This window comes from Elephas maximus, chromosome 20 (assembly GCF_024166365.1).
Source record: "Elephas maximus indicus isolate mEleMax1 chromosome 20, mEleMax1 primary haplotype, whole genome shotgun sequence".
Lineage (NCBI taxonomy): Eukaryota > Metazoa > Chordata > Mammalia > Proboscidea > Elephantidae > Elephas > Elephas maximus.
Genome location: NC_064838.1, coordinates 38,198,768 through 38,225,364, shown reverse-complemented (window position 1 = coordinate 38,225,364; position 26,597 = coordinate 38,198,768). Strand labels below are relative to the sequence as shown.

The 26,597-nt window shown below is 55.8% G+C and overlaps 1 protein-coding gene across 2 annotated transcripts in view; it reads left to right on the top strand.

Annotated features, from left to right (window-relative positions):
• PLXND1 (plexin D1) overlaps positions 1–26,597 on the top strand; it is a 63,612-nt gene that overhangs the window by 27,773 nt on the left and 9,242 nt on the right. For both annotated transcript variants that reach the window (XM_049862413.1, XM_049862414.1), the window contains exons 3-25: positions 1,204–1,335; positions 1,605–1,705; positions 1,792–1,921; positions 3,572–3,749; positions 3,936–4,044; positions 4,692–4,794; positions 11,018–11,122; positions 13,837–13,926; positions 14,141–14,234; positions 15,277–15,431; positions 16,449–16,600; positions 17,496–17,595; positions 17,693–17,832; positions 18,632–18,799; positions 18,888–18,978; positions 19,447–19,710; positions 19,804–19,953; positions 20,788–20,902; positions 23,024–23,131; positions 23,217–23,329; positions 24,265–24,369; positions 24,872–25,002; positions 25,379–25,577. In XM_049862413.1, coding sequence (XP_049718370.1) covers positions 1,204–1,335; positions 1,605–1,705; positions 1,792–1,921; positions 3,572–3,749; positions 3,936–4,044; positions 4,692–4,794; positions 11,018–11,122; positions 13,837–13,926; positions 14,141–14,234; positions 15,277–15,431; positions 16,449–16,600; positions 17,496–17,595; positions 17,693–17,832; positions 18,632–18,799; positions 18,888–18,978; positions 19,447–19,710; positions 19,804–19,953; positions 20,788–20,902; positions 23,024–23,131; positions 23,217–23,329; positions 24,265–24,369; positions 24,872–25,002; positions 25,379–25,577 — 3,033 coding nt within the window. The remainder of the gene's footprint in view (positions 1–1,203; positions 1,336–1,604; positions 1,706–1,791; positions 1,922–3,571; positions 3,750–3,935; positions 4,045–4,691; positions 4,795–11,017; positions 11,123–13,836; positions 13,927–14,140; positions 14,235–15,276; positions 15,432–16,448; positions 16,601–17,495; positions 17,596–17,692; positions 17,833–18,631; positions 18,800–18,887; positions 18,979–19,446; positions 19,711–19,803; positions 19,954–20,787; positions 20,903–23,023; positions 23,132–23,216; positions 23,330–24,264; positions 24,370–24,871; positions 25,003–25,378; positions 25,578–26,597) is intronic.

Genomic DNA, 26,597 nt, shown 5'->3' with positions numbered 1-26,597 from the left:
TGTGGGATTCCACGTGGTGGCAAGGGCACCGGATAGCTTTTCTGGAAGAAGCATTAGGAGGATAAGTGTTAAGAAGCAGAGCCTTATTTTCACATTGGCAGAAGGGGTGGGGCTGGAGGTGGGACATGTGAGCGGGTTTGTGTTGGGGGAGATGAGGCCAGAGGGGTGAGGTGGAATTGGATCACCAGGGCCTTGAACACATGAACAAGTTTATTCCATACTCAGGAGGGAGCTACTAGTGATCTACAGCCCTGTGGGGAGGGCTGTGTGGCAGGAGGCCCTGGGGAGGGTGGCTGGCAGCTGGCCTGGGGAGTAGTCCAGACCACTGGCACCACATTGAGATTCCCAGCTTGGTGCCTGGCTGGGCCTTGACCAGCTGGCATGTTGGGAACTAGTGGGGCCCACTCAGAAAGGGCAGAGTTTGATGGCACTCTGATCAGCATTGTCAGTCCCAGGAGGACATGCAGAGGGGCCCTCAGCCAGAGATGTCTCTAGGCCCCAGCTGGCCTTGGTCTTCTTCCTCCCTGGACCTTGGCCAACCTGATCCCTGCCCCCTCTCCATTAACCTCAGCCTGGGACTCTGGGGTAAGTCAGGCCTGGGCTCAAATCCCGACCCTGATGCTTCTTCACTGTGTGACCCTTGCCAAGTCCTGAGGCCTCTCTGGGCCTCAGCTTTCTCATCTGTGAAATGGGAGGAATGAGAACCATGGCCTGGGAGAAGCTGCTGGTCCTATCAGTGCTTTGCCTGTATCTTCCCATTTAATCCTCACCACAGCTCTGCAGAGAAGGTACCACTGTTAGCTCTATTAGCTCAGGAAATAGGCTCAGAGAGGGGAAGTGGCTTGTACAACGTCACACAGCTTATAAATGTCCAAGCAAAATTTGAACCCAAGTCCCTGCTCTTAGCCGTGTTGCCCAGCAGGCTCCCAGAGGATGCTTTGTGAACTATAAAGCCCATCCCTACTTACATGATGGCATGTGCTGGGAGAAGGGCAGGGAGGAAGTGCCTGGTGGGAACACAGCAGAGGCAAAATCATGGAGACTGGAACCACCGCCTCCCCCCATTCCCCCCTGCCCTGCATCTGTTTTTTCCTCCCCATTCTGGAGGACCTGAGTGAGCAGGGGAGGCTGAGATGCCAAACCTGGGCCAAGTCCTCCCACTGCTCCTGGCACCCTCTGATGGCCATTCCCCCGCCCCCACAGATCAACCTGAACGAGAGTATGCAGGTGGTGAGCCGGCGGGTGGTGACAGTGGCCTATGGGGAACCTGTGCACCACATCATGCAGTTTGACCCTGCAGACCCTGGCTACCTCTATCTGATGACGTCTCACCAGGTAAGGCTGCAGCCCAGCCTAGTGGCCGCAGACAGGCTCAGCTCTCTTGCCCACCTTGCCTTTGCACATGGTGCCACCCTGCCAGGGGCAGCTTCTCCTCTTCCCACCTTTGCCTGCTAACTGTGACTCACACCTCACCTCCCAGCTCAGCCATCACCTCTCCAGGGAAGCCTCCCCTGCCCCCACCCATTTTAGCACCGACCCTCAGCTTCCGCATGCCAAGGGAGGGGCCAGCGGCCCCACTGAGCTGGCCCTGGCTCTGCCTCCAGATGGCCCGGGTGAAAGTCGCCACGTGTGATGTGCATTCCACCTGTGAGGACTGCGTGGGCGCAGCAGATGCCTACTGCGGCTGGTGCACCCTGGAGACTCGGTGAGACCCCAGAGGGTGGGTAGAAGGGCCAGTGGGCTGCAGGCAGGAGGGGGACGCCCCCATCCTGACCCTCAAGGCTGCCCCAGGTGCACTTTGCAGCAGGACTGCGCCAACTCCAGCCAGCAGCATTTCTGGACCAGTGCCAGCGAGGGCACTAGCCGCTGCCCTGCCATGACCGTCCTGCCAGCTGAGATTGACGTGCGCCGGGAGTACCAAGTGAGTCTGGGCGGCCAGGACCCAGTACAGGGGGTGCAGGGTGGGAGCCTCCCTTCACCCAGCACCCACACATCAGGGCTTCCACCAAACCCAGCACTTTCCCACAATAAAGATGGGGGACAGAAGCACAGAAAGGTGGGCACCCTGCCCATGGAGCCCTAGGAACCTGGGTACAAAAGTGATAATGATAGTAAGGGCTTTATTGACATCCACTAAGTGCCAGGCACAGGCCACGCACATGACATTCAACTTCGTTAGACCTCACAACAACCCCATGAAGTCGATGCTCTTAACATCCCCATTTTTCAGATAAGGAAATCAAGCCACAGAGAGTTGAAGTGAATTGCCTAAGGTCACACAGCTAGAGAGTGGCTGATCTAGGACTTGAATTCAAGTGGGTGGACTCTAGAGTTCCAGGTGGCAAGGGTGAGCTGGAGAGTAGGAAGAGAGTGAGCCCCCTCGTCCTGCCTCTCCCTGGCCATGAAGAGGGGTGGGAGACACGCAGGTGCCACCAAATGCTAAGCTGCTATTTCCATTTCACAGAAACAGATGAGTCTACAGCTTGGGGGTGAATGGCTTCTCACTCCTCCCTCCCCTGCCTGTGCCCAGGAGGGCTGGGGCTGCTGAAGCCACTTCTTACCTGTAGCAGGCAGCAGGGGTGGGGCAGAAGGAGTTTCAACAACCCCTGCCACAGGCCAACCAAAACCCATTGCCCTCAAGCTGATTCTGACTCAGAGTGACCCTATAGGACAGAGTAGATCTACCCCATAGGGCTTTCAAGGGGCAGCTGGTGGATTTGAACTACCAACCTTTTGGTGTTAGCAGCCTGAGCCCTTAACCACTGTGCCACCAGGGCTCCTGCCATAGGTCAGGTCTCCTCTGTCAACTAGGGGGAAGGGCGATGGTTGTGACTGCAAGGTCCAAGCCTGGGGCTCCTCTGTGCCCACCCCTTCCCATCAGTACATGCCACAGGGTCCTTCATGGGCCTTATAGTGAGCCGACTGGGTGTAGGTTCTTCTGTTCGTTCTCTCATTCGTTTGTTCATCAAGTATCATTGAACATCTACTTTGTGCCAAGCACTGTTCTAGACTTTGGGAATACACCAGTGAGCAAGACAAAGTCCCATCCCTCGAGGAGCTGACGTGCTTGTCGGGGAGAGGGACTAAGCAAGATAAAATATCAATGGTGATAAGTACTGTGGAAAAAAAAGAAAGCAGAACAGAGCAGGGATGAGGGGCGGGGCAGCTCACTGTGAAGGTGAATGATTGAACAAAGATATGAAGGTTCAGCTGAGTATCTGAGGAAGAGCCCCAAGCAGTGGGAACTGCCAGTGCAAAGACCCTGGGGTAGGAATGAGATCTGTGTGCTTGGAGAGAACATTAGTGGGTAGGATCAGAGAGTCACAGGGACCAGATCATGTGCAGCCTCTTGGCCATTGTAAGGGGATGAGTTTCATTTTGCAGATGGGGAAACTGAGTCCCAGGGGTCCCATGGAGGTTGTAGCCCTCTGACCTAGAGTCCTGGCCACACCAGGGAACACTCTGGGAACACTCCGACAGGGCAGGCCCCTGGTTGGTACTCAGCCCTGGGAGGGAAGGGGCCCTGTGAGGGCAGCAGCCTGTCCCCTTGCTGAGAGTCCCTTGCCCCCAGGGTATGATCTTACAGCTCTCGGGCAGCCTGCCAGGCCTCAGTGGCATGGAGATGGCCTGTGACTATGGGAACAACATCCGCACCGTGGCCCGGGTGCCGGGTCCCGCCTTTAGCCATCAGATTGCCTACTGCAACCTCCTCCCAAGGGACCGGTTCCCACCCTTCCCACCAACCCAAGGTAAGCACCCTCACCCCCTGGGTCTGTCAGCACAACTTCAGAAGGCTCCCGGCTGCCCCACCCCCACATGAGCATAATGGTAGAATCTCAGGCATGGGACACCAGGGTTCCCGATAGCCCAGCCACTGATGTTGGTAGAGACCTTCCCATGTCCTTCTCTCCCTGGCTCCCCCCGATCCATTCCAGACCACGTAAACGTCGAGATGTCTGTGAGGGTCAATGGGCGGAACATCGTCAAGACCAATTTCACCATCTATGACTGCAGCCGCATTGGACAAGTGTACCCCCACACAGCGTGAGTGGCTGGGGGCTGGTTCTGGGCGGTGGTAGGGGAATGGGCCCCGGGAAGCCCTCGGAAGAAAAATGACCATGTTCTAGAGGCAGACAGTACCCTTGGTCCTTGCCTTGCCGGCTCATTTATTTAGCATTTGTCATTTATGCAACAAACTTTTATAACCCAGGGTCTGGCCTTTAGAAGCGCCTGGTCTGTAGAGGCAGAGAGAAGTAGCTTTGTTGTTGTTGTTAGGTGCTATGGAATTGATTCCAACTCATGGTGACCCCACCTGTGCAGAGTAGAACTGCTCCATAGGGTTTCCAAGGCTGTGACCCTTTGGAAGCAGATTGTTAGGCCTATCTTTCAAGACGCCTCTGGGTAGGTTCGAACCACCAACCTTTAGGCTGGTAGTTGAGTGCTTAACCATTTGTGCCACCCAGGGACTCTTAAAGGCCCTGTCTGTTTCCCCTTTGCATACCTCTTGCAACACTGAGCTCACTACCTGCCAAGGTCCCAACCCCTCCTAGGTAGCTCTGATGTTGGAAAAAACCTTCTTTCCCTGTGTTAGGATCTGCCTCCTGAGTCTATGTGGGGGGTACAGTTCTCGGGGGACAGTGGCAGAGTGAGGGGTGGGGAGCCCAGTGTCTGAGGGGCCCCTTGTCTTCCAGCTGCACCAGCTGCCTGTCAACACAGTGGCCCTGTTACTGGTGTACTCAGCAGCATGCCTGCGTCTCCAACCAGTCTCGGTGTGAGGCCTCACCAAATCTCACGGTAAGCCAGGCACGGGATGCCCTCTGCTTCCCCCCCCCCCTTTTTTTTCCCCATTTGGTATGTTGAGTACATTTCTGTGTCATTAAATAGTCTTCCTAGGCACCGTACTTAACAGCTATGCGGTGTGCATCACATGCCATAGCACACTGAGCCAATCCCCTGTGGTCGGGCACGCTGACCACCTCCCGCTTCTGTATTGCATTTTACACATTGCTGCGCCAGACACCTTCACAGCCAGGGGATTGTGAATATTCTTGACTACTCCTGAAGACCAGTTCTTAGAGTTGGTATTTTGGGGTCCAAACATGGACATAATCTTACACCGTTAGCTCAATAGCCCCCCAGACAACTTGGAGCACTTTCTACTCCCACCTGCAGTAGGAATACCTGTTTCTGCACATCGGTGCCAAGACTGGGTACCTTCAAATTGTGCTTCAATATTTTAAGGGGGCAGGGTGGCCCAAATGATTTTCACTCCATTACTAAGCTAAAGGTTGGTGGTTCAAATCCACCCAGTGGCTTCATGGAAGAAAGGCCTGGCAATCTGCTTTCATAAAGATTACAAGTAAGAAAACCCTATGGAGCAGTTCTACTCTGTAACATATGGCGTTGCCATAAGTTGGAATTGACTTGATGACAACAGGGTTTTTTGGGGGGAGGGGGCCAGAATAGTTGTCCCTAGGACCTAATGAGGTGACTCGTATAAAGCCACTCAGCCTGGAAGTCCCAGACTTGGGTCTTGAACTCTGGCTCCAGAGCTCAGGTTCTCTCTTCTTCCACAAATCAGCAGCTGGGCTGCTAAAAAGCCCCTGCCTCAGTTTCCCCATGGGCGGTAGGGCCGCAGTTTGCTGGGCAGGTGGCGCCGTGGTCCTCCCTACTTGGGGAAGGCTACTGGTCTCGAGCCCCATGTGCTCGCAGCTCCTCCTGCTTGTGTTGGTCCTTCAGGGCCTGCAAGCTGGTGCTGTGCTGGCTGAGGGCCAGGCCCTCCCAGCGCTCTAGGACGGCTGGATTTAATCAATTAAACTAGGGAGGAGAGGACAGGAGGAAAAATGAAAAAGCCACGTACCTCACTGGTTTCTGGAACGGGCTCACTTGTCGTGTGGTCTGTCAGCTTTGCCCCAAGAGCCTCAAAGGCCACCCCCGCCTGGTGCCAGGGATGACCAGATGGGCTGGAGTGGGAATGCCCAGCTAGGTAGGGTGGCTGGGCTTGGGGGGCTCCGGGATTCCACTATCGCAGCTTATCTACCCTCAGACCTGGCTGCTGGGCCCTGCATCTTGTATCAGGGCTGTGAGGGGCTAGAGCAAGGCACAGAGCCCCCCGCTCCGCCCCGCCGCCTGCTGCTCTTCTGTCCAGGGAAGGGATGTTCCCACTCATTTCCCAGGTGGCACAACTGAGGTGGCCAACGTATCCCAGGTACCCTGGCTTCCAGCAGGAGGTCACCGGTCCCCACCCTGGGTGAACATCTCAGGAAAGCAGCCCAGTCCACAGAGTACCAGGAGCCCCTTAACACAGGGTACAGAAAATCTCCTGGGAATCCTTGCAGCCCTGTCGGCCACAGCAGGTGCTAATAATCGGTCTGCTTGCAAAGGAGGGGCCCCACAGCCTGAGCCACGAGTCCTCTGGTCTCAGCAACTCCTGCCTGATCCTCAAAATTGCTTTGAAGATGAGGAGTCCAGCAGGGGCAATGCTTAACTCAAAGGAGGGAAGCTATGATGGTGGGATTTCAGGCGTTGGGAGGTTTTGAGGCATTGGACGCCAGGTTCCTGCAGTCTGGGCCTGTCTACTCTAGCCCCAGCCCAGGGCTGTGGACACAGTAGGGACTTAGTGAATGTCAGCATCGAGCATGCATGCAGCAGCCGGCCTCCTGGTGCTCTAACTCAGAAGGATGGTGGGGTAGGGGGACTCAGCTTGTATTGAGTGCCTGTTATATGGCTGAGCCTATCCTAGACCCTGGGAAGGAGCTAGTTACACATAGTTCTCCCCCCACCCCCAGGAGCCTTAGTGTTATGGCTGTGTGGCCCTGGGCGGGCTACTGAACCTTTCTGTGCACCTATTTCCACATCTGGAAAATGGGACCTACCTAAAAAGGCTGTGTTGGGGATCTGGAATTATACCTGGCACACAGTAGGTGTGCACTGAAATGCCACCATGATCCCTGGGAACTGGGGGGGTCACTGCCTGGGTGGATCAGGGGAGGGTCTTTTGGGGGAGTGCCCCTCTGTGCCACGTCCTGACAGATGCGTGGGAGGCCTTAGAGCTGCCTCCCCAACCAGCCTCTTCCGGCCTCCCCTTGAGCTCCATCTGACTGGCCCCTGAGCCACCATCCAATTTTCCCCTGAGCCCCATCTGATTCCCCCAGCGCCGTTTGACCTGCCCCCAGGTCTGCAGCGCTGTGGCCAGGAGTTAGGGGTGGAGGTGCAAAGAGGAGCTGTCTTAGATGATTACTGTAATCCACCCAGAGAAGGCACAGCCCCTCCCCGGGCCTGCAGGAGGCTCTGAACCGGTGCTTAATTTGGCATTTAATTAAGTGCCAGTTAGCCACCCAGGCGCCATGCCTCTCTGGTGGGGTGGAAGGGGTGGTGGGTAGCAGGTCTGCGCATCCACATGGACCCCTTGGGCCCTGGGAGATAGTGCTAGGTCCTGAGGAGGGGGTGCTAGGGGCTGAGTCACTTGTCAGTTTCCGTTGTCACTAGTGGGCCCAGATGAAGGACTGGGTGGGGAGGTGCTGCAGCCCCACTTGAGTGGAGGGTGCTGGGAGGAGGGCCCCAGCTTTGTGGGGAGAGAAGGAGAGTGAGGACAGTAGCTTCCTCCTCCATTTTCAGGTGCCCGAGGGCTAGGCTGAGAAGAGAATGAAGGCAGATGGGGGTGGCCCTCTTGGTGGAGAGCCTGGCGTGGGCACCACCGAGCGGCGCTGCCTTTGGGAGCCAGTGGAGGGAGAGGTTTGGCAGGAGTTTGAAGGCAGTTTCAGAGGCAGAAAGGTGGGGAAGGGCCAAGTCCGGTGGATTCAGGGTCCCTGGCAGGTTAGTGCTTTGCTGGAGAGGGATACCAGTTTTCACCCCTGAGACACCTTGGAAGAGTTATGAGAACCGTTTTGGCCTTGGTTTCCCATCTGGACCATGAGAGATAGAAGAGGTGATGGATGGAGCCCTTGGTGACTGCTGGGGCATGTCTCGGGTTTGCTGTGGCCCCTGGCGGTGCTGTCTGGCGTGTCCTCACTTCTGGTTTCCTGCAGCCACAGCCCTGCCCACGTACCGCCAGGGTTCCTTAAGCCTGCAGGCTGTGCTTGGACAAAGGGAAAAGCCATTCAGCCTCTTTCTGAGGCGCTGGCAGCTTAAGTTGGGATGAAAGAGGGAGGCCCAACTCCCCTGGTTGCAACCAGGACCTCCCAGCTCACTCTGGCTCTGGCCCCCCACAGACTTGATTGGCTTGTGTGAGTGACTAGTTGGGGAGGTGTTATCACCTTCAGGCACAGCTGGACCCCGGGGTTCCAACAATCTTGTCAGTAGCCTCTCCACTCCTCAAGGGGAGCTCCAATCTCAGGCAGGCGCTCTGCTCTTGGTGGCAAGAAGGCCTCAGCAGCTCCGGGCTGGCTTCTGACTCTTGGCAACGTAGGAAACAAGAGGAGCTTCTCTTTCTTGTTGGTTCCCTGAAAATCCCAGCATTGCATCTCATTGGCTCAGCTTGGGTCACATACACTCCCTGAATCAATCACTGAAGCCAGGGGAGGTCCGGGCACCTGTCTGTCCCTGGGACTAGGAGGTAGGGTCAGTCCATTCAAACCACAGGCCTGTGGGGACAGCTCCCCAAAGGCCAAGTCAGACTTTGGAGGCAGACAGTGGGGGCTGGAGACCAGCAGCAGCACACCGTCTGGCCCTATGGCACTGAGGGAGGCTTAGCCGACCCAGGGGGATGTGCAGCACACTCAGCCTCAGTTCCACTCTGTAGAATGTGTACAAGCATCTATGTGGCCACCATGATAAAAAAAAAAAAAAGCACTCAAAAAGAGTGGGGGGTCCTCGGGAATCCCACGTCATTCTTTCTGGGGGCTCTTGGGCCTCAGGGGAGCTTATAGGGAAGCTCCTCCTGCCCCTGTCCCTTCTGTCGGCCACCTACCCATGGGTGGTGGGGGAGCTGGAAGGACAGAGATATTGGTCCCCCAGCCAGCTGCAAAGTAGACCTGGCAGCAGCTGTGAAACCTGATCAGAAACACGTGGGTTCCATTCCCTGAAATTCCACAGGGTTTACACACAAGAGGGTGCAAAAGGGCAGCCCAGGGCCTTAGGGCACCTGGGGCCAGTTCTATCCAGCAGCTTTGCCTCGAAAAGCCCTAAGGTGTAGATGTGAATACTGAGGCTCAGAGAGGGACAACGACTGGTGCTTCTACCTCCCAGCCCGCAATGGGCCAGCTCAGGCAGCCTCACCCAGGCCTGGCCATGTTTTTTCTTTGGCTGGGGCACCTGTGGTCTGCACCAGGCACTGCTGCCCAGGAAACTCACCACTCTGGGCCTCGTGGTCAGTGATGGGTCTGGAGAACTAGACCTGCTTCTTCTGCCCATTCCACCTTGCTTCTCTGTGCCTCGGTTTCCTCTTCTGGAAAATGGGTGTAACAATGGTACCTACTTCATAAGGTTGTTGGGAAGAGGATTTAGTGAATTAATACGTTGCAAAGGGCTCAGAACCATGCCAGGCACACAGTGAGGGCTCTATGAGCTAGCTCCTGCCACTATTATTATTGGCATTGGATCCCTTTGAGGTCTGGTTTTCTGCTGGGGTCCCCCTCCTGCCCTCAAGGAGCTCCCGTCTGATCAGGAGTAAGGAGAGAAGACCCCAGGAAGGGCCCCAAGATCTACCCCAAGGCCTTTGACCCCGGCTGGGTAACTTCGGGTGGACACACATGGCTCACCAGGTGTTTCCAGGCCTGATTCCATCCCAAATCCTTCCCCATTCAGACTTCGGCAGGAGGAGGGCTGGAGGGTCATTGGCCCCTGTCATGGGTGTGGCTGCTCCTGGACCCCCAATCCCACTCGCTTGGGGCCCCAGCAGGTCAGGCTTAGAATGTGAGGAGTCACTTCCTAGTGGCTCACTGGGGACCCCAGGCCTGAAGTATCCTGGGCAGGCGAGGCTCCAGACTTCCTAGCTCAGAGAGGCCCCCAAGGTGGACATGGTGGACACAGCCCTTCCCCCTGGTCTCTGCCTCTCTTCCTGGGCCTCAGCTTCCCCAGATCCCTGGAGACAGCAGTTCCCCAAGCAGGCCTAGGAATCTGGAGCTGGGGCCAGGCATCTGCATTTTCACCTGCTCCACAGGTAGTTTCTAGGAGCCCCAAAGTTGGGGCCCGCTGAATGTGGAGTTGGACAGATGGGGGTTCAAAGCTCAGCTCTGCTTTCACTGGCTGTGAACTTGGGTAGCTCATTGCACCTCTCTGAACCTCAGTTTCTTTTTTTTTTCTGAAGTATGTAGTCTTCCTCCCCCAGGCCTCAGTGAGTCCACCTCCAACGTGAGGACAATAAGGAGCGTGTGCCCTTGCCCCTAGTATCTGGGACCTAGCACCTCCACCCAGGGGCTGTGACTCACACCTGGTTGTCAGGGACAGGGTGGCCACCAAGACATCTGGTGGAACCGGGGCCCCTTTAATGTCCTTCTGGCATCCTTGACCCTCACAGCCCTGTCCTCGTAAACCATTCAGAAGCCTGGGGCTTCTTTTTTCTAAGTCATTTCCCGTGTGTTGGTCTGGAAACCAACGTAGCAGAGCTGGGCGGAGTCTCGGGGAGTGGGTACCGCGCCTCCTACACAGTTGGGACAGGCAAGGCCCAGTGATGGGGAGGAGAGCCAGGCCTTAGAGTCAGGCCTCCCTGCCTCCTCTGAGAGGCACTGTGGAGCAGTGATGGAGGTGTCCTGGCTCCACCGCTGGGCCATGATCATGGCTCTCTGTGCCTCAGTCTGCTGACCTGTAAAATGGAGCCAGGAAAACTTCCTGTTCATGGAGTCGCCATGAAGATCAGATGAGAGAGTGCATGGGATACGCTGGCCCAGGGCCCTTAGTGGTGGCTGCTATTGGGAATTTATCCCAGTCTTTTCTCACTACACACACTGGCTGGTGCCTCCCCAGCAGGTCTCAGATCCCCGGGGAGCCAGGGCTGCAGGGGGTGAGCTGGGTGGCAGAGAATCCTCCTGCCTGTCTCTGAATTACCCGACTGCACTCCTTCTCTCATTTCTGCCTGTAGAGTCCTCAGGACTGCCCCCAGATCCTGCCCTCACCCCTGGCACCTGTGCCCACAGGCAGCTCTCAGAACATCCTGGTGCCCCTCGCCAATGCCTCCTTCTTCCAAGTAAGTGTGGGTCAGGCCAGGCTGGGGGTGGACAGAGGGCAGGCCACCCGTGGCCCCATGGCCGAGGACAATGAGCATCATGGCCTGTGGCCCTCCGCTGTGTCAGCCTGCAGTGTCTGTCTGGGAGTTTTTCGTTGTCTGGGTATGAGGTTCTGGCTGAGGAGGAAGCAGCACTCAGGGCAGGCAGGGCTGGGGGAAAGGGGGATAGGTGGGCACAGCCTGCTGAGGGCAAAGGCTACGGAAGGCTTGTGGGGTGGAGGGATAAAGGCCAGGCCAGCGGTTCTGTGGGGAAACACTGGCCAAGACTCACCGTGTCAGCTGTGTCAAAATTTCAGTAGTACAGTGGTTTGGCCAGGACCCCAAGACATCCTCACCTCTAAAGCAGGCCCTCCTGGTGGCTCAGGGTCTCCCAGCTGCCTGCCCCAGCAACAGGGCCCACGGGGGGAAATGAGGCCCAGACAGGGAAGGTGATGACTCTGGTCATACAGCATGGGGCTGGATACCCAGCTTCATCCTGGACTCTCAGTCAAGTGCTCTTCCCTGAAATGGGCCCCTACCCAGAGAGCTGGAGGAGGGGAAGCAGCCCCTTTCTGGGCCCCTCCTGGAGGAGCGTCTGGGTGGGAAGTGTTGACGAGTGCTGGAAGCATGCCAGCCACCCCCTCCCCAGCTCCTGGGGATTCACCATCTGTCTCTTCACTTCCACGGAGGAGCTGTCACACGTGGGGGCCACGTGTGGGGCATCTGGGATGTGTCAGGAGCCTCGGGGCTGGGCTGGAGTAATGAGGGTGGTGGGGGCGGGGGACACTGCTCTCAGCCATGAACACTTCCCTCACTTGGGGTGGGAGTCTCCCAGGAATGACTGAGGGACCTGGGAAGTAGGAAGGGCAGTTCTGCTCCCCTGGGCTCCAGGAGCCTCGGTGTGGAGGCCAGAGCCCTGAGTTTGAGTCCAGCTGATCCCGTCTAGCTGGGTAACTATAGGGGCCAGTCCCTGTCCCCCCTGGGCCTCAGTTGCCCCTTCTCCTTGTGTGGACAGTAGTCCCTACCCTTCTGCCCCCCAGGCCTGCTTTGAGAACACCTAGTGGGATGGGGACTAGAAGGGAGCGGGCAGAGCCCCCTACTTGGGCTCCACAGTAGTCCTGTTTCCTGAGCCTACACCCTGAGGACCCCAGGTGAGGTGGGACTCAATGCCCTGAAGTGGCCAAAGTGGACTTACCTTCCAGTTCGGCATGATGGGGCCCAGGATGAGTGTTAGGGCCTGTCAGCAGCCAGTTTCCTGTGTTAGCTTTGGGGCTGGGACCCCTGGAGGGTAAAGTGAGGGGGGTGGGTGGGTAGAGACAGACCTTCCTTCTTCTCAGGGTGTCACATCTGCCAAGGACAGGGACATAAACAGGAAGTCCTGCCACGTGGCTGACGGGTGGCTCGGCCTCGTCAGCACGAAACCCGAGTGTGCTCATTCAGCAAATATTTATTGATGTTGCTCCTGGGAGGCCTGGGCTGGGCCAAGGGCAAGATGAGACTCGAGCATTGGGCCCTGTTGCTTCATGCAATGAACATTTATTGATCACCTCCTGTATACTAACAACAACCAGCACTTATTAAGTACCTACTGTGTGTGACCCTGGAGCCCTGGTGGCGCAGTGGTTAAGAACTCAGGCTGCAAACCAAAAGGTCAGCAGTTTGGATCCACCAGCCACTCCTTGGAAATCCTATGGGGCAGTTCCACTCTGTCCTATAGGGTTGTTATTAGTTGGAATTGACTGGATGGCAACGGGTTTGGTTTTTTTGGGTGTGCAATCCACTAAAAATCATGATCTTCCATTTTCCCAGCAACTCTGTAGGGCCAGGAAGCTTATTCCCAGGGTACAAGGTAAGAAAACAAAGGCTCAGAGAGGAGGAGTGACTTGTACAATGTCATACAGCTAGAAAGTAGCAGAGATAGGATATGAACTCAGGGCCATGTGACATAGAACCTGAACTCTTCCAACTGCCTTCTGAGGCCTTAGGGGTGTCAGAGGGGCAGAGGCTCAGCCCCATCCCTCCCCCAGAGGGTGGGGAGATGAGGGATAAAGTTGGTACTTCAACAAGCTTTAGGGGCTTAAGGGAGAGCCCCCAGCACATGGCCAAGGTATTCATTGCTGAATGAATGAAGTCAAATTAGTGGAGCCCTTAACTGGAAGGGAGAATTTGGGAAGGTTTTAGAACATGGGATGTTTGAGCTGGGTCTTGAAGGCTGTGTTGAATTTTGCTGAGTGGTGAAAGGGTGGAGGAATGGTCTTGGGCAAAGGCCTGGAGGCTGGAGAGTCTGCGGTATTAAAGAGTATCTTGGTTTCACTGGGACACATAAGCGAGGGGTATTAAGGTTCAACAAGCAGGTGGAATCTCACTGGAGTGAACACTGAATGTCGGTCATGCTTAAAAGTTGGGACTTCACGAGCTGAGTCAAAGGCCTCTGGTTTGGCTGTCAGGATGTTGGACAGGCTTTTAGTGGTACAGAGAATATGAGGCCAATGTTCTGGGTGTTCATGTACTCCTTGCCTCCCTCAAATGTTGGCAGTGGAGGCCAGGAAGGGCATGTTTAGGGAGAGCACAGCCCAAGCGAAGGCCTGGACATAGGACCAAGCCCACTTTATGGGGCAGCAGTCCATGATGTCCTGATGGAGCTGGAGGGCAATGGGCATTGGCTTTGCACTCCTCAGCAACCCCATTTCCCACAGGGCACAGCCCTAGAGTGTAGCTTTGGGCCAGAGGAAATCTTTGAGGCCATATGGGTGAATGAATCAACTGTACGCTGCAACCAAGTGGTGGTGAGTGGTATGGCTACAGTGGAGGGCAGGGGGAGGCCTGCACAAGTCCAGATGATATACCCCTTTGTCCCCACTTTACCCCTCTGTACTGTCAGCCTTTTGGTTCCCCTATCCCCAACAGCCCTGCCCTAGCCTTTCTCCATGATACCCGCTCCCCCAGGAGAGACCTAGGCATTACCCATCTCTCATCATGCTCTTTCCTATCCTTTTGCAGCTGCACACAACTCAGAAGAGCCAGGTGTACCCACTCAGCCTTCAGCTAAAGGGACGGCCAGCCCAATTCCTGGACAGCCCGGACCCCATGATGGGTGAGAGCCCCCATCCACCCCACACAACTCCTCACCGCCAGCCTCAGCCACAGGGAACTCAGCAACAGTGGGTGGGGCTCACACACAGGCAGGCGGCCCACCCTGTCATTCCCCAGAACACACTCACCCTCATATTCCGCCCCGCCATTCTGCATCTGGTCACTCACTCACCCAGCATTGAGAGAAACAGCTATAAAGAAGATGGACAAAACCCATGCCCTCAGGATGTTTCCATGCAATGGCTGTGCAACTTTGGACTGCTTGCTTACCTTCTCTGAGCCTCATTGTCCCTCTGAAATGGGGGCTTTGTGAGGATTTGATGATGCACCCAAAGCCTTGAGAATAGTGTCTGGGGTATAGCAATATCCCGATAACAATGGTGGTTCTCATTGCTGACATTTTATGTTTTTAATCAACTCTCCAAGGGCCTGTCTGTTCATGCCTATTTAGATAACCCTGGTGGACATGGGGGCCCCTGAAACCCACTTGGCTGTCTCCTCATCATGAAGGCCTCGAGGAGCCAGGAGGCCACAGAGAAAAGCCCAGGACTGGCCCCCACAGGGCCTGCATTGCACCATGGTACCCCATGGCCCCTGAGCTCACTGGGGGGGCAGATGGACCCTCCTGGCCCCATACCTAGTCAGCCCTGGGTGTGAGTCCTGGCTCTGCCACTTGCTGGCTGTGTGACCTTAGGCACATCACTCTTCCTCTCTGAGCCTCAGGCTCTTATCTGTAAAATGGGGGTCACAAATAGCTCCCAACTGATAGAATTCCAGCGAGGATGATGGTACTGAATGAGGCTGGAGCTGCGCTGTGCTTAGCCTGGGGTCCCGGGGAGCATGGAGAAGGTGCTAAGACCACTGACCTCCAGGAGGGGGTGTTGTTGCTCACAGAGTCCTGACCCTCAGAACCAGGATCTGCCTCTGGGTGGGACACACAGTAAGAGGGTGTAGTTCTTGTGGGGACTGGGGGTGTGGAGGGGACAGCGAGAATGGGGCACCCCAAGAGTGAAGCCAACTCACCCTCCCTGTGTCTCCCCCAGTCGAGGTCTATAACTGCGCCATGGGCAGCCCTGATTGTTCCCAGTGCTTGGGCCGTGAAGACCTGGGCCACTTCTGTGTATGGAGCGATGGCTGCCGCCTGCGGGGACCCCTGCAGCCCTTGCCTGGCTCCTGCCCTGCCCCTGAGATCCACCTGGTAAGCAAGCCCAGTGGGGCACTCATGCACCCACATGCCTGCACGTGCCTTCCAACCCCACAGGCACCTGGGCTCCTAGACACATGTGCTTATACACACCCAGGCATGAACCTGTATTATCACCTACTGAGCACCTGCTGTGCCCCATGGTGGGTGCTGGAGTTGCTGCCATAAACAAAACAAAGTGGCCCTCTCTTATAGAGCTAAGGTGTTAGTGGGGGAGGCAGACAATAAGTGAAAAAGGAAATGAATTACATGTAGACGGTGGTTAAGTGCTGTAGAAGGAGCCTTGATGGTTCAGTGGTTCAGTGCTCTGCTGCTAACCGAAAAGTCAGCCGTTCAAACCCACCAGCCACTCCATGGGAGAAAGATGTGACAGTCTGCTTCCATAAAGATTATAGCCTTAGAAACCCTATGGGGCAGTTCCACTCTCTTCTCTAGGGTCGCTCTGAGTTGGAATCTACTTGATGGCAAGGTTTTTTTTAATGAGTTTAAGTGCTATGTAGAAAAATAGGGCAGGGATGCTGGGCATGCGGGTGCGGGGGAAGCCAGGCTGAGCTTCACTGGCTTTTGTAGTGAGACCAGGGAACCTTGCTGGCATGGCGATAATTGAGGCCACCAACAACTGCCAAGCCTTAGTTTTAAGTAAGGCAAAAATCTCAGGGAAGGATTCTGATTAACTTAGCCAGGATCAGGTACCCATCCCAGCCTAATCAGCTATGGCTGGGTGCAGGATCACGGGGTCAGACATGGCCACTGTGAGCTGACCTGGTGTCACCCTTGGTGGCATTGACCCTGTCATATGCCCTGTGTCCCCCACGTGCTCAGACCCACATGGGCATAGTAACAGCACACACGTCATCAGCTGCACTCCCACTAACCTGCCAGGTGGCCGGGACTCTCCCAGCCTCTGGATCTTTCTCTAAGCCATAGGTCTGCCCCACCCTGCCTCCCCCTGGTGCGAGTGGCAGTGGGCCCAGCCTGAACCCATTCGCCCCTCTCTCTGGTCGCTGGCAGATTGAGCCCCTGAGTGGCCCCCTGGACGGTGGGACCCTGCTGACCGTCCGCGGCAGGAACTTGGGCCGGCGGCTCAGAGATGTGGCCCACGGCGTGTGGATTGGCAGCGTAGCCTGTGAGCCGCTGGCCGACAGATACACGGTGTCAGAGGAGTGAGTAGCGGGCAGTGCTCCAGGCTCTTCTGGGGGCATTCCTGCAGCTCTGTCCTCTCCTGCCCCCTCTTTCCATCCCTCGCACCTCAGCACTTGGCTGCTCCCCACAAGTTCCTCACACTGCCAGGGCTCCCGGACTTTGCTTCAGGCCCTTCCAACCCCCCATCATGCCTCTTTCTGCTTGGAGTTTCCTTATCCTTCAAGGTCCAGCTTCAATGCCCACTCCTCCAGGAAGCCCTCCCAACTTCCCCTAGACCGGTTCTACTTCCATGTAAGCCTTGCTCTGATGAAAGAAATCTGCAGTTAGAAAAGACAATTTGCAGGATGCTGGTGTGGTGTGAAGAGCTGGGTCTGCAGTGCCTGGCCAGGCTGGAGGGGCTTTAAGAAATGCTGTGAGCAGGGAAAGAGCTGGATTTCCTTTTGGAAGGCCTTAGTCAGGCCTGCAGCTAAGGCCATCAGCCTACTAGCCCAGCAGATATTCTCATGATCAGAGAACTTTAAAGTGTCCCAAGAGACCATCTTGTCCAACAGCCTTGTCTTAATAGTTGCAGAATTGTGGGAAAGCCATGGTGGAGAGTGGTCCCAGGAAGAGCCTGGCACAGGGAGGTCGGGGTGGGGTTTGGGTGTTCAGGTGGCTATTTACCAACAGATATGGATTTGTTTCAATATTTTCACAATTGGTAATGCCCTTGGTGTGTCGCAGCTAAGTACCAGCCCTACCTGGGAGTGGGGGGAGGGCGGGGAGGGCGGGCTGAGTGCAAGAATGAGGTGTGCACACACTGTAGGCTGGGGTTAGAACTCAGGGAGGGGATTGTTCAAGGGAGAAGCCGGGGCATCCCCTGCCCGGACCATGGGGTCTGCTGGCTGCTCCCCTGACCCAGGCTGCCTCTCTCAGGATTGTGTGTGCCACAGGACCAGCCCCAGAGCCCTTCTCAGATGTGGTGATGGTGAACGCCTCCAAGGAGGGCCGGTCAAGGGAACGCTTCTCCTACGTGGTAAGGGCAGCCACACCTCCCAGCTGCCTACCTCTGCCAGTTACACCCCGGTGGCTGGCTTGAACCTGAACTGACCGTCTGCCTGCCTGCCCCACAGCTACCTCTGGTCCACTCTCTGGAGCCTGCCATGGGCCCCAAGGCAGGGGGCACCAGGATCACCATCCACGGGAGCCATCTTGACGTTGGCTCCGAGCTCCAGGTCCTGGTCAACGACACAGAACCCTGCACAGACCTCATGTAAGCCCCTGGGCCCAGCCCCTCCTTCTAGCCTAGACAATCCATAGGGGTGGGGGGATGGTGTGTGATGTCCTTGCACCAAGTATCACTGAAGTCCTCATTGGCTGTGTCCCCTTGGCCCAGCCCCTTCCCTTTTCTGAGCCTCAGTTTCCGTATCTGGTCAGAACGCTTCCTGTGAGTTGTGGGAAGTACTTTGTGCACTACCGGTATACAGTAGGTGTGATGATCGTACACACTCTAAGATCCTCTGGCTGACCCAGGGGTGTGATCAGCGGCAGGAGTTTGGTCCAGAGTTGCTTGGTGGAATACTTATGTCTTTATTTTGGACCTACTGTGTACCAGGCCCCACTGATAGGCATTGCTGGAGACACCAGCATGAGCCCAGTGAAGTCTCAGCCCTCTGGGAAAGGGCAGACCCATCCACTGGAAATAGGATATCCAACGGGACCAGGACTGGGAAAGCAGTCAGAGCTTTGGGGTCTCTGGGGAGAGAGCCCTCACCAGGGGCGGGGTTTGGGAAGGGAGCCCTGGGAAGGCTTCTGGGAGGAGGTGGGGAGAGCAGAACTGAGATGTAGGGGCAGGGTTCCCAGGGGAGAGGGAAAGTGTTCAGGGTGGGGAGGACAGCCTGGGTACTGTGTGGCAGTGCGAGCAAGAGGACCGGTGGGAGGTAAAGGATTTCTGTTGAAGGGGCAGAGGAGGCTGAGGACATGGTGGGGTGCTGAGGGGAGCAGCAGGGGTGAGCCCCGCTTAGCCGAGCAGGAGGAAGGTGAGGCTTGCTGACACCTTGCCCCTCCCCCAGGCGCGCCGCCGCCAGCATCTCCTGCACTGCGCCGGGCGGAGCCCTGGACGCCCCTGTGCCCGTGTGCGTGCGCTTCGAGCGCCAGGGCTGCGCCCGCGGCAACCTCACCTTCCGGTACATGCGGAACCCAGTCATCACGGCTATTAGGCCCCAGCGCAGCCTGGTCAGGTGAGGCCCAGCCCCAGCCCCACCTGGGCCTCGCCCCTCCTCCCCCCTCCCAGGCTGCAGCCGGGCTGATGGGCCTGCTCCCCGACAGTGGCGGCAGGACCATCACAGTGGCTGGCGAACGGTTCCACATGGTACAGAACGTGTCCATGGCGGTGCACCACATTGGCCGCGAGCCCACGGTGAGGGGCCCAGGGGCAAGGGGGCGGCAGGTGGGGTTGGGGCTGTAGCAGCCTGACTGAATGGCCTCACTCCCATTGCGTCTCTTCCTATGTCTCTGTCTCTCCTGTCTCTCCCTATTTTTCTGTATCTCTCCCTGTCTTTCTTTGCCTGCATCTTTCCCTCTCTCTCTTTGTGTCTCTCCCTGGCTCTCTTTGTCTCTGTATCTCTCCCTGTCTCTGTCTTTCCATGTCTCTGTCATCCTTCTTTTTCCCTCTCTCTGCCTTTATTCCTCTCCTCTTTTCCTCACTGTCCCTGTCACTCTCCTTGTTTGTCATCTTTCTCTTCCCTGTCTCTTTGCCGCTCTTCCTCTCCCTGTCTTTCTGTCTGTGTCTCCTTAAACCTCAATCTCTTCCTGTCTCTCTCCATGTCCATCTGTCTATCCCCCCACCTCCCCACTCTCACCTTGGCCCCTGCCCCTCCTCTATCAGCTCTGCAAGGTTCTCAACTCCACCCTCATCACCTGCCCGTCCCCGGGGGCCCTGAGCAATGCATCAGCGCCAGTGGATTTCTTCATCAATGGGCGGGTCTACACAGACGAGGTGGCTGTGGCTGAGGAGCTGCTGGACCCCGAGGAGGCACAGCGGGGCAGCAGGTTCCGCCTGGACTACCTCCCTGATCCACAATTCTCCACGGCCAAGAGGGAGAAGTGGATCAAGCACCACCCTGGGGAGCCTCTTACCTTGGTCATCCATGTGAGTGTGGCGGGTCCCATTGGGTGGGGCTGGGCTCAGCCTGTGGGCCTTGCAAATGTACCCCCTGTGAACCTCCCCATTCTGTGCCCACAGAAGGAGCAGGATGGCCTGGGCCTTGAGAGCCACGAGTACCGGGTCAAGATAGGCCAGGTGGCCTGTGACATCCAGATTATCTCTGATAGAGTTATCCACTGCTCCGTCAATGAGTCCCTGGGTGCTGCTGAGGGCCAGCTGCCCATCACAGTGAGTGAATGGTGCTGGAGGAGGCGGGGGCTGGCTCCAACCCTGGCCCACTGACTGAGCCCCAAGCCCAGCACTTCAAGCCCATGGAGCATTTTCATGCTTAGTAGCTTAGGCAAGCAAAGCAAAGCAGAGCTTTATATCCCCACATAATGGGTGAGGAAACTAAGGCCCAAGAACTTAGAGATCTGCTCAAGGCCAGTGATTGGCCTCATCTGGGCCTGATGGGGCTGGACTTTCAGAAACCCTAAGAAGTTGTCCCAATCCCACTTGGTACCCCACCCAGAGACTTGGCTGCTGGTCACCTTGTAGAATTGTGGCAGGGATGGGGAGCAAGGGCTGGAGAAGAGAGGGGGCCCAGAGAGTAGAATTTTTCTGCACTGTACCTGCTTGCACACCTCCTGCAGTGGGGAGCTTCCTCCTTCCCAGGCAGCAGATGCCACCCCAGCACAGCTCTGACAGGGAAAGTGACTTTCATCCCCACCCATTGCCAGTTCTGCCCTCTGATCTTCAGACTGCCTGCTCCCCCAGACCCAGGACAGCCCTACAGATACTTGGGCACTGTGGCTGGGCCACATGAACTGCCCTGCCTCTGGCCCCTCCATAGTTCCCCTAGGCTTTAATAATAATCATAACCTCTGCTCCAGGCCTGGCACTAAGGGCTTGACAAGCATCATTGCATTTAACCCTCACAGCACCCCCTGGAGGTGGGTGTGGTTATCTGTGGGCTATAAAGCTCAGAGAGGTTAGGTCACTTGCCCAAGGCCACACAGCTAGTGAGGAGAGGAGCCACAGCATAAGTCAAGGTAAAGCTACAACTCTCACCCTGCTCTGCAGATCCAGGTGGGAAACTTCAACCAGACCATTGCCACACTGCAGCTGGGGGGCAGTGAGACTGCCATCATCGTGTCCATTGTCATCTGTAGCATCCTGCTGCTTCTGTCTGTGGTCGGTAAGGAGCCCCAGCCTGCAACACTTTGGAGGGCAGACCCTGCTCCTCCTTGCCCGGCCCTCTGAGGACTGGCAGGTAGGAGGAGAGAAGGCATAATGGGCAGGGCACAACTGAAGAAAAGCTTGGAGGTAGAAACAAGCCACGTACACAGAGCAGGGGGAGAGGTGTGCCCTGGCTATAGCCCCAGTAGGTGGGAGAAGGTAGGTGTTGGGGGGTATGCTGGGCCCAGGTGATTGTCCCTGAATGCCGCTGGCAAAGGAATTTGGAGCCTTGTTCTCCGGTCAATAGGAAGCTGTGAAGGTATGAAGGGCTGTTTAGGGAAGATTAACCTATAGGTCTGGTGGGCTACACCTGTATTCAAATAGTGGTTATAAAAGTATTACATTCAATGTAGCAGAGGAATTGAAACCATCATACACTGTTGGTAGGATTGTAAAATGGTGCAGTTGCTATGGAAAATCTAGCAGTTCCTCAAAATGTTAAATATAGAGCTACCACATGACCCAGCAATTCTGCTCATACGCATATACCCAAGAGAAGTGAAAACATATGTCCACACCAAGACTTGTACACAGATGTTCATAGCAGCATTGTTTACAATAGCCAAAAGGTGGAAACAACCCAAGTGTCCATCAACTCATAAATGAATAAACAACAAGTGGTGTATCCAAGCAATGGAATATTACTTAGCAATAAAGGGAAAGAAGCAGTTCTACTCTGTTCTGTAGGGTCACTACGAGTTGGAATCAACGGGAATAGGTAATGGGTATGTATACATGCATGAGCCTTGAAAACATCGTGCTGAGTGAAAGAAGCAGTCACAAAAGACCGCACATATTGTAGGATTCTGTTTAGACAAAATGTCCAGAATAGGTGAATCTGTTGAGTCAGAAAGCAGATTAGTGTTTTCCAGGGGCTGGGGGAGGGTGGATGAGGAGTGACTGCTCACGGGTGTGAGGTTTCTTTTGGAGTAGTGAAGATGTCCTAAAATTAGATAGCGGTGATGGTTGCACAATTCTGTGAATGTACTAAAAACCGTTGAATTGTACACTTTAAGTGGATGAATTGTATGGTACGTGAATTATATCGCAATAAAGCTGTTAAAAAAGTATATATTCAATGTAAAAAATTGTAAGGAAAAAACCAAGGAAGAAGCTAAAAGGAAAAAACAACCCATCATCAGCACTCTTTATGTTTTAGTATATCTTCTGCTGGTCTATTTTCTAAACGAATACCTTTTGTGTGTGTGTGTGTATATATACAAGGAGCCTTGGCGGCGCAGTGGTTAAGTGCTCTGCTGCTAACCAAAAGGTCAGTGGTTCAAAACCACCAGTGGCTCCCTGGGATAAAGATATGGCAGTCTGCTTCTGTAGAGATTTACAGCCTTGGAAACCCTATGGGGTTGCTATGAGTCAGAATCAACTCGACAGCAGTGAGTTTGGTGGGTTGGATGTATACATACTGCTAACCGAGAGTCAGTGGTTTGAACCCACCAGCTACTGAAGGGAGAAAGGTGTGACATTCCGCCTGCTTAAAGATTATAGACTCGGAAACCCTATGGGGCAGTTCTACTCTGTTCTGTAGGGTCACTACGAGTTGGAATCAACGGGAATAGGTAATGGGTATGTATACATGTACACGTGCATGTGCATATGTGTGTATCCACCAAAGGATATAATGTGTATAATACTGCTTTGTAATCAGCTTTTAAGTTTCTTAATTCACAAGTAACACCTGCTCATTGTAGATGGAACAGAAAATGCTAAAAAGCAGAAAGAAAACAGAAATCACCCATAATTCCCTCACCCAGAGAAAATCACCACTAACCCCTGTTTAAACACATACACACTTTGTGTAAGAATGGGACATCAAGCATTACTCTTTACTGGTCCTTCTACAAGGCACGTCTTGCCCAGGTTCCACTCTAGGAGTTTTTAGCCCCCAGGGAAGGGGAGAATTGAAGGGCTGAGGTGCCAGGGGTCTCCCTGGCCAGAGAAGGGGGGCCCTGAGGCCAGCAGGCAGGACCTGCCCCCCCCCAGGCCTGGGCCCTGCACACAGCAAGTGACAATACTTGCTTTCCAAAGGGCTTCGTGGCCTGACCCACCTCCCTGCCGCCCGCAGCCCTGTTCGTCTTCTGCACCAAGAGCCGCCGTGCTGAGCGCTACTGGCAGAAGACGCTGCTGCAGATGGAGGAGATGGAGTCTCAGATTCGCGAGGAGATCCGCAAAGGTAGCAGGCGGGGACCATGGACCTCGGCCTTCCCATCTAACGAATGGGCTGACGGTCTGCTCACAGCTGCCCACCTACCCACCAGGCTTTGCCGAGCTGCAGACAGACATGACGGACCTGACCAAGGAGCTGAATCGCAGCCAGGGCATTCCCTTCTTGGAGTACAAGCATTTCGTGACCCGCACCTTCTTCCCCAAGGTCAGCATGTAGCTACCTTAGAGCTCTTCCACCTCTCCGGGCTGTGCCACCTTTGTGCAGGTGGGAAGATGTGGCGAGCGCAGCAGGGGCCCCCTTGAGCAGTGCAAAACCTGCACTTCTGCCCATGGCAGCCCTGGCCACCCACCCTGGCCTGCCAAGGGAGGGGCCCAGTTCCTTGCCCCTTGTCATTCCTCAGTCCCTTGATCCATAAGGGGCTGGGCTGCCAGCCCCACTGTCCTCCTGGGTTGCTGGGTCTGCCTCTCCCCTCGCTGGGTGGCTGGGACTCTGCTCCCCTCCTCTTGCCCATTGGACTTGCCCCATGACTCCTCTTGCCATCCCAGGGGCTGCTGCCCTGTCCCCATCTTCCTTGACCTGTCCAGGCATTTATGCCAGTGACCAGCACCCTCTCTCTTGTCCTGTCCATGCCGTTCCCCACACAGCAGCCAAAGCAAGCCTGTGTCTGACCTTGCCACTTTTCACAAAACTCCCCGGTGGCTCTTCCCGGCCTCAGGATGAAGCCCATGCTCCCAGTGTGGCCCAGCATGGTGGGGTCCCTGTGAGCCTCTCTGCCTCGGTTTCCCCCATTCTACACTGAGCCTTTTGCTTCCTCTTAAGTCTTGTGCCTTCTTGCATTGCCACACCTTGGCTCATGCAGTTCCTCTGCCTGTGACCCCTTCCCAGAAGCTCTTTGGGGCCCTCACCCCCTTTCCTGGAATCCTACAATCCCCTGAGCTTAGTCTACTGCCTCTTGCTCTAGATGGAATTATTTCTATGTCAGTTTCCCCAGCAGCCGTCGGTGAGTGGGGCTGACTCCCTCCAAGGACCCAGCAGAAGCCCACTGGGCCAGTCCCTTTGTGTTTGTTGAGTGACTCTTGCCTGCCAGAGTGAGGGGTGTCTCCACCCCCACTGAGGTGCTGGGGGTCTTGCCTCTACAGTGTTCCTCCCTTTATGAAGAGCGTTATGTACTGCCTTCCCAGACCCTCAACTCCCAGGGCAGCTCCCCGGTGCAAGAGACTCACCCACTGCTTGGAGAGTGGAAGGTGAGTGCCCCCACCACACACACTGCCTCGAATCCACCGTGCTCTGGGCCCCACCTTTCAGCCCACCTGATCCACTGATCGCAGGCATGGGGGACTGGGAGACACCCACCATTGTAAGGTAGTGAGCCCTCCATTCCAGGAGCCATTCAAGCAGCCACATAGGGTGTCACAAGTGCTGACCTCCAGGCCATTTAGGGATGAGGGAGGATTGGGCACCCCATCCAACCCACTCTACTTGCTGCTTGGAGAATGGAAGGTAAGAGGGTCCCACTCATTAGGACACTGTGCCACCTCCAGGCATCCTTGCCGTTCCCTGGGCCCCACTTTAACTGAGTCATTTTTTCTAATCATGGGGAGCTGGGAGGCATCTGCCATTGTAAGGTAGTGAGCTCCCCATCCCAGGAGGCGTTCAATGAGCCATTCAGGGTATGGTAAGTGCTGACCCCTAAGCCAGGCAGGGGGACGGTCCCCATTGGACACTCCACTCCAACTCTGTCCGCAGATCCCCGAGAGCTGCCGGCCCAACATGGAGGAGGGGATCAGCCTGTTCTCCTCCCTGCTCAACAACAAGCACTTCCTCATTGTCTTTGTCCATGCACTGGAGCAGCAGAAGGACTTTGTAGTGCGTGACAGGTCAGGCTGTGAGAGTGTCTGGGGGGTGGGCAGGGGCCTGTCCAAGGCCCCTCAGCTGGGCTCCCGGGTTTGCCTGGTAGACCACCCCTCTCTGCCAGATCCAAAGCTGGGATGGTTTGTAAATCACTGCGTCCTCTGTGGTAACTGGGATGCTCCCAGCATCAGGCCCTGGGTCCTGGAATTCTATGGCTCCTGAGACCCCCAGATCATCTTTTTCTTGTGCCTGGATCCTCAAGATGTGAGCTCATGGCACGGCTGTTGCTGTGACAGTTAGAAAGGTGGCCTGTGGGCCAGGCGCTGTCCGCATGATTACTTAGCGTTTCCTTGCTGCGCGGCCCGGGGAGCAAGGTGGTGCTGAGGTGGCGTGCCCCTGCAGGTGCAACCTGGCCTCCCTGCTGACCGTGGCACTGCACAGCAAGCTTGAGTACTACACGAGCATCATGAAGGAGCTGCTGGTGGACCTCATCGATGCTTCGGCCGCCAAGAACCCCAAGCTTATGCTACGGCGCACCGAGTCCGTGGTTGAGAAGATGCTCACTAACTGGATGTCCATCTGCATGTACAGCTGCCTGCGGGTGAGCCCCCCCACCTGCCTCCGTGCCAGACACTGGAGACCATGCGCAGAGCAGTCACAGCGGCTGCTGCCCACCCCCCCTCCCCAGAACCTTTCCTAGATAGATCAGATTCCATTTTGTTCTCACACCAGCCCACCAGGAGGGATCGTCGTGCCCTTTGGGCAGATGTGGAGAGAGAGGCTCAGATGGGGGCCAGGGCAGGCCTCTAGCTCTGCTTCACTGCCTGGCTCAGGGCCTGAGGCCCATAGGATCCATTATACAGATAGGAAAACTGAGGCTCAGAGAGGACCTGGCTTCCCGCAAGGGCTCAGAGCAAGGTTGGGGCAGAGCAGAGGGAGTGTTAGGGGCCTTGTCCCTGCAGATCATGTATTCAGTCACCAAACCCTGTCTGGTTTGTCCTTGGCCACTGTTCTGGGCTTTGGAGATAAATCAGACCTGGGCTCACCCCTTGAGGCACTTCTAACCTTAAGGGAGATGGATGTGGAAACAGAAATTAAAATACATACAGCAGAGCTCAACCCAGTGAGGCCCTGACCCACAGTAACCCAAGTGACAATCCCAGGGATGAGTACATTTCTAGGGCTCTTGCTCAGTGTGCTTACTCTGGAGGGTTCGAGGTGGCCTCCCGGAGCAGGTGACCTAAGCTGAGACCTGAGGCTTCGAAAGCATGAGCCAGGTGAAGCGTTAGGTAGGGTGGGTATCTGGGGACTGGTCACAGCATGGGCAAGGCTGGCCTTGGAGAGGGGAACGTTCATGAAAGGACCTGAAGGGGCCCGGTGGAGCTGAAGGGTGGCGTGTGAATCCAGGGAGTCAAAGCCTTCTGTGTTCTGCCAAAAGTGCCCCCATCAGAGATTTTCTGCAGAACAGAACTTGCTCAGCCCTTGGTCCTGTCCCATGACTCATCTGCCCTGCAGTGGTAAAGGCCAGGGGGTCATCCAGGATCATGGGAGGAAGACAAAGGCCTGGCTGGAACCCAGAGCCAGAGCCTCAGCCATCCTGGGCTTGAGTCCTATCTTTGGC